Consider the following 17,790-nt stretch of genomic DNA (forward strand, 5'->3'; position numbering starts at 1 on the left):
TTGATGGACTACATTTTCTAAGGACTCTCCCAATTAATCTCAACCTTGTACCCGCCTTACCAACAATTAATTTTATATGATGATTCCACTTCAGATCGTTCCGCACGCATACTCCCAGATATTTTACAGAAGTAACTGCTACCAGTGTTTGTTCCGCTATCATATAATCATGTAATCAGTAACTGCTATCATATAATCATATAATCTATGTATTCGCAATACATTACATTTGTCTATGTTAAGGGTCAGTTGCCACTCCCTGCACCAAGTACCTATCCGCTGCAGATCTTTCTGCATTTCGCTACAATTTTCTAATGCTGCAACTTCTCTGTATACTACAGTATCATCTGCGGAAAGCCGCATGGAACTTCCGACTCTGTCTACTAGGTCACTTACATATATTGTGAAAAGCAATGGTCCCATAACACTCCCCTGTGGCACGCCAGAGGTAACTTTAACGTCTGTAGACGTCTCTCCATCGATAACAACATGCTGTGTTCTGTTTGCTAAAAACTCTTCAATCCAGCCGCACAGCTGGTCTTATATTCCGTAGGCTCTTGCTTTGTTTATCAGGCGACAGTGCGGAACTGTATCGAACGCCTTCCGGAAGTCAAGAAAAATAGCATCCACCTGGGAGCCTGTATCTAATATTTTCTGGGTCTCATGAACAAATAAAGCGAGTTGGGTCTGTTTCCGGAATCCATGTTGACTCCTACATAGTAGATTCTGGGTTTCCAAAAACGACGTGATACTCGAGCAAAAAACATGTTCTAAAATTCTACAACAGATCGACGTCAGAGATATAGGTCTATAGTTTTGCGCATCTGCTCGACGACCCTTCTTGAAGACTGGGAATACCTGTGCTCTTTTCCAATCATTTGGAACCTTGCGTTCCTCTAGAGACTTGCGGTACACGGCTGTTAGAAGGGAGGCAATTTCTTTCGCGTACTCTGTGTAGAATCGAATTGGTATCCCGTCAGGTCCAGTGGACTTTCCTCTGTTGAGTGATTCCAGTTGCTTTTCTATTCCTTGGACACTTATTTCGATGTCAGCCATTTTTTCGTTTGTGCAAGGATTTAGAGAAGGAACTGCAGTGCGGTCTTCCTCTGTGAAACAGCTTTGGAAAAAGGTGTTTAGTATTTCAGGTTTACGCGTGTCATCCTCTGTTTCAATGCCTTCATCATCCCGGAGTGTCTGGATATGCTGTTTCGAGCCACTTACTGATTTAACGTAAGATCAGAACTTCCTAGGATTTTCTGTCAAGTCGGTACAGAGAATTTTACTTTCGAATTCGCTTAACGCTTCACGCATAGCCCTCCTTACACTAACTTTGACATCGTTTAGCTTCTGTTTGTCTGAGAGGTTTTGGCTGCGTTTAAACTTGGAGTGAAGCTCTCTTTGCTTTCGCAGTAGTTTCCTAACTTTGTTGTTGTACCACGGTGGGTTTTTCCCGTCCTTCACAGTTTTACTCGGCCCGACTCTGTCTAAAACGCATTTTACGATTGCATTGAACTTTTTCCATAAACACTCAAAATTGTCAGTGTCGGAACAGAAATTTTCGTTTTGATCTGTTAGGTAGTCTAAAATCTGCCTTCTATTACTCTTGCTAAACAGATAAACCTTCCTCCCTTTTTTTATATTCCTATTAACTTCCATATTCAGGGATGCTGCAACTGCCTTATGATCACTGATTCCCTGTTCTGCACTTACAGAGTCGAAAAGTTCGGGTCTGTTTGTTATCAGTAGGTCCAAGATGTTATCTCCACGAGTCGGTTCTCTGTTTAATTGCTCGAGGTAATTTTCGGATAGTGCACTCAGTATAATGTCACTCGATGCTCTGTCCCTACCACCCGTCCTAAACATCTGAGTGTCCCAGTCTATATCTGGTAAATTGAAATCTCCACCTAAGACTATAACATGCTGAGAAAATTTATGTGAAATGTATTCCAGATTTTCTCTCAGTTGCTCTGCCACTAACGCTGCTGAGTCGGGAGGTCGGTAAAAGCAGCCAATTATTAACCTAGCTCGGTTGTTGAGTGTAACCTGCACCCATAATATTTCACAGGAACTATCCACTTCAACTTCACTACAGGATAAACTACTACTAGCAGCGACGAACACTCCACCACCGGTTGCATGCAATCTATACTTTCTAAACACCGTCTGCACCTTTTTTTAAAAATTTCGGCAGAATTTATCTCTGGCTTCAGCCAGCTTTCTGTACCTATAACGATTTCAGCTATGGTGCTTTCTATCAGCGCTTGAAGTTCCGGTACTTTACCAATGCAGCTTCGACAGTTTACAATTACAATACCGATTGCAGCTTGGTCCCCGCATGTCCTGACTTTTCCCCGCACCCGTTGAGACTGTTGCCCTTTCTGTACTTGCCCAAGGCCATCTAACCTAAAAAACCGCCCAGTCCACGCCACACAACCCCTGCTACCCGTGTAGCTGCTTGTTGCGTGTAGTGGACTCCTGACGTATCCAGCGGAACCCGAAACCCCACCACCCTATGGCGCAAGTCGAGGAATCTGCAGCCCACACGGTCGCAGAACCGTCTCAGCCTCTGATTCAGACCCTCCACACGGCTCTGTACCAAAGGTCTGCAGTCAGTCCTGTCGACGATGCTGCAGATGGTGAGCCCTGCTTTCATCCCGCTAGCGAGACTGGCAGTCTTCACCAAATCAGATAGCCGCCGGAAGCCAGAGAGGATTTCCTCCGATCCATAGCGACACACATCATTGGTGCCGACATGAACGACCACCTGCAGACGGGTGCACCCTGTACCCTTCATGGCATCCGGAAGGACCCTTTCCACATCTGGAATGACTCCCCCCGGTATGCACACGGAGTGCACTTTGGTCTTCTTCCCCTCCCTTGCTGCCATATCCCTAAGGGGGCCCATTACACGCCTGACGTTGGAGCTCCCAACTACAAGTAAGCCCACCCTCTGCGACCGCCCGGATCTTGCAGACTGAGGGGCAACCTCTGGAACAGGACAAGCAGCCATGTCAGGCCGAAGATCAGTATCAGCCTGAGACAGAGCCTGAAACCGGTTCGTCAGACAAACTGGGGGGCCTTCCGTTCAGCCCTCCAGAATGTCTTTCGCCCCCTGCCACACCTTGAGACGACCTCCCACTCTACCACAGGTGAGGGATCAGCCTCAGTGCGGACAGTATCCCGGGCAACCACAGTCGTAGTCCGATCGGGGGATGCGTGGGACGAGCTGGCCGTCCCCGTCAAACCCCCATCCGGACCCCCACAGTGATGCCCATTGGCAACAGCTTCAAGCTGTGTGACCGAAGACAACACTGCCTGAAGCTGGGAGCGAAGGGATGCCAACTCAGCCTGCATCCGAACACAGCAGTAGCAGTCCCTATCCATGCTAAAAACTGTTGTGCAAAGAACGTCTGAACTTATCTACAGAGAGCGCAAACAAATCGACACAAAATTTAAACGGTTATTAAAATACAAGTTTGCCTAGTAAATGCTGCTACTTGCGCACTGCTGACATACTGCTCGGCGGCGGAAGGAGACTACGCGATTTTACACTATTCAGGTACTAAAACGCGATGCTACAACTCTCAAATACTATAATACGCCCGAAATTTATGAACTAAACAATGCAAGTACCAAAAACACGCAAAGAAATTAAGAATTAAACTATGTAACAAATGAGTGAGCTAGGAGTATACGACTTGCTGCTGCAGCTGCTTATCCAACAGCGGCAGGGAGCAGGGAACTACGCAGCGATTGTTTCGTTGAAATGGTTCAAATGGCTGTGAGCACTGTGGGACTTAACTGCTGAGGCATCACTCCCCTAGAACTTACAACTACTTAAACCTAACTAACGTAAGGACATCACACACAACCATGCCCGAGGCAGGATTCAAACCTGCGAGCGTAGGGGTCGCGCGGTTCCAGACTGTAGCGCCTAGAACCGCTCGGTCACACCGGCCGGCGATTGTTTCGTGCGCGGTTTAATGTCGGTCGACATGGAGCTGTTCCGAGCCCTAACACAATCCTCGGATGGGCGGAAAACTTTAGATCAACTGGAAACATACTGGATAAGAAGCATCTTGGCCCGAGACGGAGAGTAACGACACCAGAAAATGTAGAAAGGGTGGGGCAAGCGGCAATCAGAAGCCCAGGACGGTCAGCTAGACGTCATGCTAGTGAGTTACGAATCAATCGTGAATCGGTTTGACGAATTTTGCATAATGAATTAAAATTCCATCCCTACAAAATGCTCATTGTCCTACAACTTAAGTAATCTGATTTTGCTGCACGAGAAGATTTCGCTTATAGAATGCAAGTGATTTTGGGATCAAATGAAAATGAAATTTTATTGCTAAGCGATGAAGCTCATTTTCATTTAAACGGGACCGCGAATAAGCAAAACCTACGTTACTGGGCTCCAGAGCGTCCACACCTTATCCACCAGTGTCCTCTACACTCTGAAAAAGTAACAGTCTGGTGTGTTCTTGGCTCTGTTGGCATTATTGGAGCTAATTTTTTTTTAAGAGAACGGGGCCACAGTTACGGTTAATTTGGTTCGTTACATTTGTATGGTTGAAACACTCTTGAAACGAGAACTAAGAAGACGACGAATCCCTTTAAAACGCGTTTAGTTCCAGCAGGATGGGGCAACATCGCACACCGCAAACACTTCAATGACAGTTCTTAGACCACGAAATTTCGACGAATTGAAGAATACAATCATCCAAGAAATTGCTGCCATCCCTGCAGAGATTTCAGTTCGTGCGATGGAGGATTTTGAGAAGAGACTTGAGTCCTGCATTCGAAATGATTGACATCACCTTAACGACATTATTTTTCACAAATAACTTTGTTAACTAAAGATTAGATTAGATTAGATTAATACTTGTTCCATAGATCATGAATACGACACTTCGTAATGATGTGGAACTTGTCAGGTTAATAAAAGATGTCTGTACAAGATATTACATTACACAAAATATTGCATGTCACTAATGTTTAACTTGTTGTTGTTGTTTTTCTTATTTCCCTTAATTTATATCTAAAAATTCAGCCAATGAGTGGAAGGAGTTGTCATCTAGAAATTCTTTTAATTTAATTTTAAATGTTAGTTGGCTATCTGTCAGGCATTTGATGCTGTTTGGTAGGTGAGCAAAGACTTTTGTGGCAGCAAAATTTACCCCTTTCTGTGCCAAAGTAAGATTTAACCCTGCATAGTGAAGATCATCCTTTCTCCTGGTGTTATAGCTATGCACATCTGCTATTACTTTTGAACTGGGTTGGATTATTAACAACAAATTTCATAAGTGAATATATACAGGGTGTTACAAAAAGGTACAGCCAAACTTTCAGGAAACATTCCTCACACACAAATAAAGAAAAGATGTTATGTGGACATGTGTCCGGAAACGCTTAGTTTCCATGTTTGAGCTCATTTCAGTTTCGTCAGTATGTACTGTACTTCCTCGATTCACCGCCAGTTGGCCCAATTGCAGGAAGGTAATGTTGACTTCGGTGCTTGTGTTGACATGCGACTCATTGCTATACAGTACTAGCATCATTCACATCAGTACGTACCATCAACAGGTTAGTGTTCATCACGAACGTGGTTTTGCAGTCAGTGCAATGTTTACAAATGCGGGGTTGGCAGATGCCCATTTGATGTATGGATTAGCACGGGGCAATAGCCGTGGCGCGGTACGTTGGTATCGCGACAGATTTCCAGAACGAAGGTGTCCCGACAGGAAGACGTTCGAAGCAATTGATCGGCGTCTTAGGGAGCGCGGAACATTCCAGCCTATGACTCTCGACTGGGGAAGACCTAGAACGACGAGGACACCTGCAATGGACGAGGCAATTCTTCGTGCAGTTGACGATAACCCTAATGTCACCGTCAGAGAAGTTGCTGCTGTACAATGTAACGTTGACCACGTCACTGTATCGAGAGTGCTACGGGAGAACCAGTTGTTTCCGTAGGATGTACAGCGTGTGCAGGCACTATCAGCAGCTGATTGGCCTCCACGGGTACACTTCTGCGAATGATTCATCCAACAATGTGTCAATTCATATTTCAGTGCAAATGTTCTCTTTACGGATGAGGCTTCATTTAACGTGATCAAATTGAAAATTTTCACAATCAACATGTGTGGGCTGACGAGAATCCGTACGCAATTGTGTAATCACGTCATCAACACAGATTTTCTGTGAACGTTTGGACAGGCATTGTTGGTGATGTCTTGATTGTGCCCTATGTTCTTCCACCTACGCTCAATGGAGCACGTTATCATGATTTCATACGGGATACTCTACCTGTGCTGCTAGAACATGTGCCTTTACAAGTACGACACAACATGTGGTTCATGCGCAATGGAGCTCCTGCACAATTCAGTCGAAGTGTTCGTACGCTTCTGAACAACAGGTTCGGTGACCGATGGATTGGTGGAGGCGGACCAATTCCATGGCCTCCACGCTCTCCTGACCTCAACCCTCTTGACTTTCATTTATGGGGGCATTTGAAAGCCCTTGTCTACGTAACACCGGTACCAAATGTAGAGACTCTTCGTGCTCGTATTGTGGACGGCTGTGATACAATACGCCATTCTCCAGGGCTGCATCTGCGCATCACGGATTCCATGCGACGGAAGGTGGATGAATGTATCCTCGCTAACGGAGGACATTTTGAACATTTCCTGTAACAATGTGTTTGAAGTCACGCTGGTACGTTCCGTTGCTGTGTGTTTCCATTCCATGATTAATGTGATTTGAAGAGAAGTAATAAAATGAGCTCTAACATGGAAAGTAAGCGTTACCGCTTTGTGTGTGAGGAATGTTTCCTGAACGTTTGGCCGTACCTTTTTGTAACACCCTGTACACTGTGAGGTTACTGTGAGGATCCCTAGATCCCTTAATAGATGTCTGCAGGATGACCGTGGGTGTGCACCAGAAATTATTCTGATTAAGAAATGGGAAATAATGAGCTTTGATTTTGTGTAAATAAACATATATTAATTTTAAACTTGGCCGAGTATTATTTCATTAAAAACCGTTCGTTCCACGTGTCTCACCCTGTATTACTTCCCCCCTACAACATCTTGCGTATTGACCAGAAAATTCAAGAAATTGGAGCCAATACAGAGGCTTACCGACAATCATTCTTCCCACGCACTATTCGCGAGTGTAACAGGCTTGGAGTTATCAGATAGTGGTACCGAAGTTACCCTCCGCCACACACCATTTGGTGGCTTACAAAGTACGATATATATGTAGATTTCACAGTGTGTATGAACGGTCCTGTGATTCCAATTTCCTACCCCCAATGTAGTCTTTATTTGTACTACCCATTTCGGGCACATAAGATTCCTTTTGGTGCGCCAGCTTCGAAAAATTTGCGGTGAAAATGTTTCAGATGGAACCAGCGTCTGGTGGCAGCCGCAGACCGGAAGGCGAACGCCGCACCGTCGGCAGCCGGCGCCCCCGGGCTACCGGGGTCTTCTGGCAGAGCGAACGGCCCCGGCGCGGGCCTCTGTGTGCCTGCAGCGACAACTTCCGTTTGCCCGCGGCGGCCTGCGGGGTGTAGGCACATCAAAGCGCCGCCATCATTAGGCGCGGCTCGTGTCAACACGCGGCCTGGCCCCTGCGCGCCTCTGCCGGCTCCGCCGCCTCCGCCCCCGCCGCCTCCAGCGCCGCCTCCCGCAATCGAATCGCGGCCGCAGTTTGCCCGCCGCCCTGCGCCAACACCAGTCCCGGCGACCACAGCAGCCGACACCAGCCGAAAGCACTTCACAGGCGGCGCTCCGCAAACAGCCGCGCCGCCCTGTGTGGGCGGCGCCGGCGGACCGCGCGCTGCCAGGCGGGACCGCTTTTTGTCCCGCCGCAGGACCTCTTCCGCTGTGCTACGTTCACTGGAAGAGGCGGTTCTTACAGCACGAGGGGTTTTCGCTCTTTTCGTCCACCGCACCGGCGAAATCACGTATAGGCTCCGTAGGCATAGCCTATGTAACGGTACAGGTCAGTATGTTGAGTTAGAGGTACGAAAAGTGGGCCTCTTGATCTGAAATAATCACACTGCCCCCGCCAAATTAACCGGTAAAGAGATGCGTGGATATAAAATATACGACGCTATAGCTTTGTTAAGTTGGTAAATGTGTAGATTAATTCTACCACTGTCTTCCTATACGTACGTTTCAACAAAGTATCCCCACTTGTAACAATGTTGTTAACTTCCCCATGTTCACGCATTACCTTTCTGGTTAGAGATGTGTCTTGCAGTGTGTGGGTAAAAAATCCCACTGTAGCCACTGAAACGTCCCCTTAGAAAAATTGTACATGACTGTGCTTAAACTGACACACAATATTTTAGCGCAACGCAATCTGACTTTCAAAAATCCCTACAAAAGAATGGCCCTGACTAACATTAACCTGTACGTTTCACGAATCACTTACCTCACAAAAATCATGGTTACTCGAACTACTGCAATACAGCGAGCGCCACTACTGCCAGCTAAATAAAAGATTCAAACTACGGAAGGCACTAACTACTGATAGGCATAGTTAGCAAATGAAAGATTCTAATAGAGAACAAACAATGTATTCACCTTAATAGTCATCAAAAGTCATAATATATATCTATAGCGGTTCATGACATCCAGTCTTACAAATTTCAAAACTCCGCCATTTCTCTCCCCACATCCACCACTGCTGGCGGCTCACCTCCAACTGCACAACGCTACGCGCTGTTAACAGCCAACTGCCCAAGGCTACAATGGCGAGTATTACAACAATGCCAACCAGCCACAGACTGCACACAGCGCAGCCAGTGATTTTTGTACAGAGCGCTACGTGGCAGCGGCGTTACCAATATAAGAACCTAAACAGCCTACTTACACAGCCCTCATGCTCCCCACAAAAAATTTTACAAATGGTTTTAGGCAGTGGCCAATAATGATTTGATAAAATTTTTCATAATTAAAATAACAAAGACATCAAATGCACACACTTATTGATACAATGTTGGTCAAAAGCTAAAATTTTCTCGCAGTCCATAAAGACAGTCCTGATCATTCATCACAGTAAAATTGTAGTGTTTTTTTTTTTTGTCAAAGTCTGAGCAGTAAAAGAGAATGCACACGGAAGTAGTGCATTTCCATGCAGTCTTGAAGTGGTATTGTCCTTCCAACGGAAATACAGTGCTGACTCTTGATATGCAGACGGGTAATGGGCCACAACAGAGCAAACCCACAGCAGAGTCAGTCGAAGCTGAAGAATATTGGTAGGTAAGTCATCACAGAGCAGACCACTGTAGTCTTGTTAGAGATTACGGTATTGGTGGGCCACCAGAGGTGCAGATCCATTGCTGTCTTTGTAGAAATAATGGTACTGGTGGGCCATCAAAGATGCAGACCCACTGTAGTCCTTGTAGATACGGCCAGCAGCCATCTGTAGCGACTGTGCAGGAGCACAATCAACATCGAAGAGTCTTGCGGACAATATAGCAAGTCCATAAACCATCGCTTGTGCAAAGTTTTTGGAGTTGACCTTAGAACCAGCAATGCTGTTAACCAGTCCCTTACTGAATTATTAACACACGTGCAAGCACTAACAGTCCTCTTTTTGTTTCACATATTGTACATATACTACGACCAACAGAAACGTGAGCAGTGAAATGATACTTAATTTGAAGAACTAGTGTCTATACAATTATAAATTTACAACATAAGAATACAGTTACAAAGGTACAAAATACATCATTAAAGAACATAACAGTACAGAGAACATTTGTAGTAGCACAGGCTTTACAAAATAATAGAAATAGACATATACATCAGTGTTACAAGAATAATGACATAAGTACATACATAAAAGATCAGAATAACTTTTGTAACATCAACTTCACACATGAGCATAAAAACAGAACAGAATTAATAATGTCTAAACATCTCTACAAAGTAAATAACATATTATTACAAAAAGTCTACAACATAACTCTTATTAGCTAAACACATGAAGACAGGAAAAACACAAATTGACATAGCATAATAACACAGAAGTACAGGACAGGGTTTGTTTTCAGTGTGACATTTGGTACTGTAGTCCACCCCAAAACTTCATCCCATATATCTTTCCTCTTATTTCAACATTTGTTTCCACCAAAAAAATTCTATCCAAGCATGCTTTCTGTATTTATATGTTCACACATTTCTTACCTCATTATTTATTTTCCATTATCTTACCTCATCATTTATTTCCAAGAAAATCCTACCTAAACCTGTTGTCCCTAAACCATACTTTTTGTTCATATTCTCTTTCATTATACTTTCTTTGGCCAAACCATTTTCTTATAGCTTCTCAATGCATTTCTTCCAATTCATCATAGTTAGTTTCTTATATAGTCTACCCCCTCTTAAGCTAACTTAAATCTACTGAGCTCAGATCTATATACCAAGGGACGAGGCAATGCAGCAGCACATAAAAAATTAACACAAACAGCGATGACAAAAAAATGAAAATTGGCAAAGCAAGCAGCAGTAAATCTAAATTTGGAGAGCAAATGCCACATTATCACTAATATGAGCCAATCTGCAGCAACAAGAAAAATAAATCAATAGTAAAACTGGCTTAACAGAGTAATACAAAGTCAAATTCAGTAGCACTATGCCTGGCAAACAGCAGCAGCAAATGAAATAACTTATACCTAAAGATGACATAGCTCAAGCACAAAAATTTTACACTAAAAATGGCCATGGCTAATACCTATGTGACATCATAATACTAGAGTGATGCATCACAAAAACTTAATCTGCAAGTCAGTTACCAAGTCATTAAAAATTATTTATGCAATTCCTGTGAAGGGAAATGTCTATTTGTGCTCTCTTTTCTAAGAAAGTACATCATAAACGTATTCTTTACTGAGTCTGTAGACAGAAAATAGTGATATTAGTACATCTATTAAATTTTATTTTAACCAATGCTGCAGTGCAGCTAGAAACTTGATATTAAACAAAATGAGCAAATATATATATATATATATATATATATATATATATATATATATATATAAAGCAACATATGAAACGTTATTCACAAGGCAAATGGCCTCTCCAAAGGCAAAAAAATTCTCTCAACTAGAAAGACAATAGATGTAAAATGTTTCTCATCATTTCATTAGGCATTTTAGTAAATATCATAAATTAAGGGCTCCACAGTGTACTCATATGTTTTCAAGTTTGAGCGTGTCGTATTTGCAATTCTTTCTACAAAGGAATGTCAGTAGCGAGGATAATGGCCCCTTTTTTTTCTCCACCTGTGCCTCTGAAAGGCGCACACTAATGGCTCCTTTCCAGGCGACTGTCACACAGCTGGGTGCCCACGACTCATTACGTGAAGATGGTCACTTAACTTTCTTACTGAAATATTTACGACACCAGTTTGCATTACAGTGACAGTCTCATATAACAAATTTCATGGGTCGAGAATTTGCGTTGCAAATGTGTAGAAACAAAATCCTATGAATATAACAGTGTGCAAAAAATTTTCGCCTGCATTGTGATACATTCACGCATTTACACACATTTCATAACTCTTAAAGTACGATTCTGGGTTTCCAACATCCTTTTTCACAAGTCAGAGTCGCTAACCACTACTCATTATTCCTTACCTTATTACACATATACATATTCATCGACACTTCTTCAATATTTCATCTTAATAAATACATAGCACAATCAAATTCCTCATATAACATCAGCTTATTGATCATAAACATACCTCAACATCATAATACACATTGTCATCGTAATAATAACATCATAAAAACTCAGACAAATCTAAAAAATGTCGTAGCTTTCTGCAATAATTTCAAAATCTAAAAAAATTCTCTGCTCATTTCAATAGTGTCATCTACCTCAATCGTACTTTAAAAATCGTGATCCCATACGAAATATATCATTCAAAGCTCTCATAATATCACAATGGTTCCGAAAAAAAAATGAGCGGTTCACAAAGTACAGACAAAATACAATTTCATAAGTGGGAAGTTACCCAACTGTGTAATTGGGTAAACATATGTCACTGATATAGTAAAAAAAATGTTTATCTCTCAGTTAAAAGAACAGTTAACTGTGTAATTTGTGTGTTAGAGAAATATGGTACCAATGTGTAAAGTTGTATAAGCAAATACCATATTAGCTAGGGCTCCTTGTGCTTGCCAAACACATGCTACACAAAGTAGCGTGTACCCCCTGAGGATTAATGTAATTATACCCTTAGGTGTTACAGATTACAGCAATGGAATGAAATGTATCACGGAAAACCATTGTATCATTGTACTTAAATATCTTTAAAAATAAATGATTTAAGTACAAAATTAATCACTCAAAAATGTGTATTGTAGCGCTAAATGTGCTTCTTGTTGTAAGATAATCTCTGTGGAAGTGTTGTAGTGATTGTCCTCCGAAAGCTAAGTTCTGCAGAAGCCAATGTACTTACCTCATGATAAACAAAAGTGAAATGCTTTGCGTATAGGTATCTTAGTTATTACGCTTATTGCCGTGATGAAGAAAGTACTGTGCTGTAACGTATTGTTGTGCTACGGAAAAGGCTGTCTCATTGAAGCTATACAACAAAAGTTACTAGTAAAACATGTTTTACTTCCCAGAATAATACATAAAAACTGTGCAGATATAAAACAGAAACACTGCAAAAGCCACATTGTAAATTGTCACTCATTAGTAGCGTCATGATAAAATCGTGTAGCTGTTACATAAACTAACCACTGTGTCATCTGGTATCTCATTGAAAGTACTTTAAATCCAGAATGTATTTTCAAGTAAACCAAAATGTTGCATTAAAATCTTATTAGCAGTACCAGTATATGTTCTAAGTATGTAAGCCCAATAGTCGTTATGTAATCGTGCAACTAACAAGCAAGAATGTACACACACAATAACATTGTGACATCTGTTCACTATAACAATGCATTCGCAATTTCTGTTTATATAAGTTCTCTTGGTTCTTGATTGGATATTTAACTTCAAACATTGTTGCATGGTAACAGTTTCTAAGTCTGACAATGCATACTAGAAATGTGAAGTGAAAAGTTTTATGGCAAAGACAAAGTTAAAATGCAGATTATCTTTAGATCAAGTTATCATGTACTATACATCGGATTCTGTAAGGTCCATTGTAAACTAGAAAGAATTTGTGACTCAAGTGTTTCTTCTTATGTGACAATGAATGAGCTTTAATGAGAACTTTCTGACCAACATATAATTTCTTTGCATTTGCTTTACCGTGTAGTTTTCTCCTTTTGTCTGCTGCAGATTTTATATTTTTAAGAGCCAAATTAATTATGTCTTTGTGTCGAAGTTTACGTATATTCGGGAAAGGTACAAGCTCTCTGATTCGGTTCGGTTGGTCTTCATTCTTCAGTACAAGTAGGTGGTAAAGCAGTGGAATCATGAGGCATTTCATTCAGCACATTTCGAAATAAGTGAAAATATCTGTCCCAATGCTGATGCTTTCTGTGACAATAAAGTCTGCAAAGCTTATTGATTTCTTTCATAATCCGTTAAGACGGATTACAATGTGGTGAGTACAATGAAATACAAACAGGTTTGATTTTATGATTCCAAAGCATGTGTGACCAAACAGCAGATCTGAATTGCGGTCCGTTATATGAAAAGACTTTACTAACGTGTCCAACTTCACGTAAGAAATTTTTAACAAAGGCGTTGGATACAGACCGTCCAGTGCCTTTACGCAACGGTGTGAAAGAAACAAATTTTGAAGTAAGTTCAACAGCGACTAGAACGTACGAAAATCTATTAGATGTTCTGACAAGAGGTCCCAAGAGAACGACAGCAGCAACTTTTTTTAATTTAGAAGGAATAATAGGAAACAATGGAGCACGATGTGAGGTAATTGATGGTTTCGCCTTTTGACAAAGTTTACAAATAGACAAGACTCTTAGAATTCTCTTTTCCATATTGTTAAAATAACAAGTCGTTCAAAGAATATGATAACAATTCCGTGGACCAAAATGTGCGTAGGTGAAATGAATGTACCAAATGAGCTTATTAACAAAATCGTCTGGAATGCAAAGTACCCATAGCTTGTCATCAACAGTGCAGCTTTTGAAGAGTATGTTGTTTCTAACCAGGTAATAATGCCGAATCTGAGTGTGTGTCTTTTCATGCCATTTACTTTTGATGTCTTTCCAAATCGGATCTTTATCTTGTTCATGAGCAATGTTCTTTAAAGATGTGGTGATGAAGTTTTCAAAGGTGACTTTCTGAATGTAAAGAATACTGAAATTTTTCTCGAGGTTGCCTTCTGTGTTACTTTTCTCAAGCCCAGCCGGTGCGCTTGACAGTGCGTCCGCAACAATGTTCTCCTTGCCGGGAATGTAGACTATTGTGAAGTGGAATTCTTGCAGAAACAATGTCCAACGTTTTAACCTGTCATGATTTAATTTTGAAGACATAAGGAATTGTAATGCACGATGATCACTGTATACTTTTACGTGCTTACCAGAAAGAATGAAACGGAATTTGTTAAATGCCTAAACGATAGTTAAAGCTTCTAGTTCAGTAACGGAATAACTTTTTTCAGATTTTGTTAGCACTCGGCTAGCAAAAGCAATGGTTTTCTGAACAGTAGTGTCATTTTCTGTGGCCTCTTGAAATAAATAGGCACCAAGACCGACTTTAGAAGAATCCGTGCTAAGGCAGAAATCTTGTGACAGACCTGGATGAGCTAGTATTGGCGCGTTAAGTAGCGATTCTTTCAAAGAATTGAATTCCAACTGTGCTTGTTCGTCCCAGTTCCAAATAGTATTTTTTCCAGTGAGAGAACAAAGTTTTGGTGTAACTAGAATTTGCATATTCGGAAATCGACGGTAAAAATTTACGAGACCTAGAAAACTGCGAACTTGTTTTTTTGTGGATGGAACTGGAATGGCTCTGATTGCTTCTAACTTTTCAGGATCCGGCTGAATGCCTTCAGAAGAAATAATATGTCCCAAAAACTTCACCTTTGTCCTACCGAATTCAGACTTTTCCAAGTTAACTGTAATTCCAGATTCTGCGAAAATGTGTAATACGCTGTTGAGGATGCGATTATGTTGTTCCCATTAGGCTTCTGCTATCAGAATATCGTCCACATATAAGGTGACGTGACGTTTTAAGAACTCAAGTAATATGAAATTTAGCCCGCGAATGAACACTGCCGAAGAAATGTTCAAACCAAAAGGAAGCTTCCAAAACTGATAACAAACGCCGAAACAAAGGAAAGCTGCGTATTTTCTACATTCTGGATTAAATTCGATCTGATAAAAGCTGGATCTGAGATCAATGGAAGACAACACTTTTACACCATTAAAATTTTGTGGAAGTTCTTCCAACGTTTACGGCCGGTCTGTTTCAGGGATAATGATAGTATTGATTTGTCTCGAATCTAAGACAAGCCTGATCGATCCATTTTTCTTCTCAACAACATGTAATGGATGGTTGTATGAGTTTACTGCAGGCTCAATTATGCCCTCGTCAAGCATAGATTGTATTTCCGTTCTAACACGGTTCCTATAATGTGCTGGAATTACGTATGGTCTAACACAAAATTTAGTAGGCCCACGTACACGAAATTGGTATTGAAATCCCTTGATTGTTCCTGTTTTGTGAGAAAAATTGTGGAATGTGCTTCTAAAATCTTAAAATGGTCCTGCCTATCAGTGTCATTGCAATTCTCAATTGTTTGAATTTTGTTGAGAATTAACTCATTAGTATGAAATGCGCCGTCGATATCATCCCTGTCAGTACTTGCAGAGTGATTGTTAGTGTCAAGTTCCGTCGAAAATTCCGGACTGTTGTCTAACAGGAGGTAAAGCCTATTAATTTCTTCGTCATGGTTTGAGAGCCAATCTTCAAATTTCAAAGCTATTGACCTACCTTCTTTCTCTAAATTTATTTCAGCATCGTGAAAGTTTAAGATTACTTTGTATTCATTCAAAAAGTCTACTCCCAATATAATTTCCGTCGACAATAACGGAACAATAAGAAAGTTAAAAGAGAAGCTGTGGCTTTGACAAAAGAATTCTAAGTTGGTTTGTTGGCGTACATCTACACTTTTTCCAAAGATTGCACCTTGTAATTTAATCTTACGTAACGGAAGTGTGGGACAATCGTTCGATTTGTTGCATTTGCTAAAAGCTGTTTCACTAATTACTGAAATGGGACTGCCAGAGTCAAGTACTGCCGTAAATTTTACGTCATTTACAGTAATGTGAATCACAGGATATGCAATGTTGTTATGTCGTGCTCTTGGAGTAAGATGTCCCTAATGTCTTCCATTTTTACATAATTACTAACTACGGCAGCTGCGTCGTCAGTTTCAAAAGTACGTTTTGTGGCTGCCAGCGGTATGAGTCATTGCCTATTGTGTCTTTGTTGGCGCGCGTCGTTTTTGGGATTTGGAGACCTAACTGCTACAAATTCACCTTGTCGAGAGGGCCCTGCTCTGTTTGAATCCCTCCAGTTCTGATGGAAAGAATTTCTCCCTGAATCGTAACTGCACGCTGGACCATTGCGTCTAAAGTTATACTGTCTCCCTTGATAATAATTATTTTGGTTCCCAAATTGTCTGTTTCTCTGATTGTCTCTGTGATAGTTACTACCACGTAGAGGTGATCTTTCCCTGCAATTATTACTACTCTGCCAATGGTTGTCATACGGGTGGTGTCTGTTTTGGTCACGACTTCTGTTGTGAGAATAGCCTTGTCGTCTCCAGTTATTATTTCTTTCATCGTGAAATTGCGACAGATGTGACCTGTAATTGTTGTGTTCCTGATTTCGCATTCCGCGATTGTCGGTGTCAATTTCTAATTCTTGTAAGAGTCCCTGAAAAGCTTCAATGTCGCCGTTGCAACGTCCTGCCAAAATAAAATGTCATAAATGTTCAGGTAATTTGATTAAGCAAATGCGGATGAGTTCTGAGGGGCTGTATGGGTTTGACAGGAACTGATTCTTGTGCAACATGTCTTCAAAATATTTCACAAGACTGGAAAATTCAGATTGTTCGAAATGTTTCATCATTATGATGCTATGTTTTACACGGTCTTGTGTAGCTTGAGACCAATATGCTGAGAGGAAGGCATGGTAAAATTCTCCTTCACTTTGACAATCGTGAATGACCGGTCGCATTCTTACAGCTGGTTCATTCTCTAAATAGCTACACAAAAATTCTAATCTGTGCTCTAATGACCAGTTGGGAGGAAAACAATGAGAGAATTGATGGAGCCACGCTTGTGGATGAATGTCGTTGCCAGAATTCTTAAATGTTTTAAATTTATGTGTAGTAATGAACAGCTTATAGTCAAAATCATCATGTCGGCAAGTCGCATACCGGTCATTGTTACGTCGTTTCGGCGGTTCCATTTCAAAATTCGGTGCACCTTGCCAATGTCTTTCATAATTTCCGAAATGTCCTGTGCTATTATTTTGTGGTTGTTCCGTATTTCTATGTCCCTCTTCCCGTACTGGAACGCGAGTGTCCTCTGAAATACGTAATTATTGTATTACTTGTGCCAAATGATCTTGTACTTCCCGGATTTCTCTTTTGTACTGTGTATTGATTTGGTTTTGATTTTGTTTGAATTTTCTAATTTGTTCATACTCTTCAGTGTCCGTGTAGGCTACACGTCTTGTGTCATTCAGATCATCATCTACCTTTGTAGATAAGTTAATGAACTGATCTGAAAGTTCGGCTACTTTATAGGATAGTGAAATTATTTCCTCTGTG

At 41.3% G+C, this 17,790-nt stretch overlaps 1 protein-coding gene across 1 annotated transcript in view; it reads right to left on the bottom strand.

The window, feature by feature from the left end:
* Window positions 1-7,333: 7,333 nt before the first annotated feature.
* LOC126141633 (potassium/sodium hyperpolarization-activated cyclic nucleotide-gated channel 4-like) overlaps window positions 7,334-17,790 on the bottom strand; it is a 52,856-nt gene continuing 42,399 nt past the window's right edge. The window contains exon 2 of the mRNA XM_049915271.1: window positions 7,334-7,901. Coding sequence (XP_049771228.1) covers window positions 7,334-7,901 — 568 coding nt within the window. The remainder of the gene's footprint in view (window positions 7,902-17,790) is intronic.

This window comes from Schistocerca cancellata, unplaced genomic scaffold, assembly GCF_023864275.1.
Source record: "Schistocerca cancellata isolate TAMUIC-IGC-003103 unplaced genomic scaffold, iqSchCanc2.1 HiC_scaffold_732, whole genome shotgun sequence".
Classification (NCBI taxonomy): Eukaryota; Metazoa; Arthropoda; class Insecta; order Orthoptera; family Acrididae; genus Schistocerca; species Schistocerca cancellata.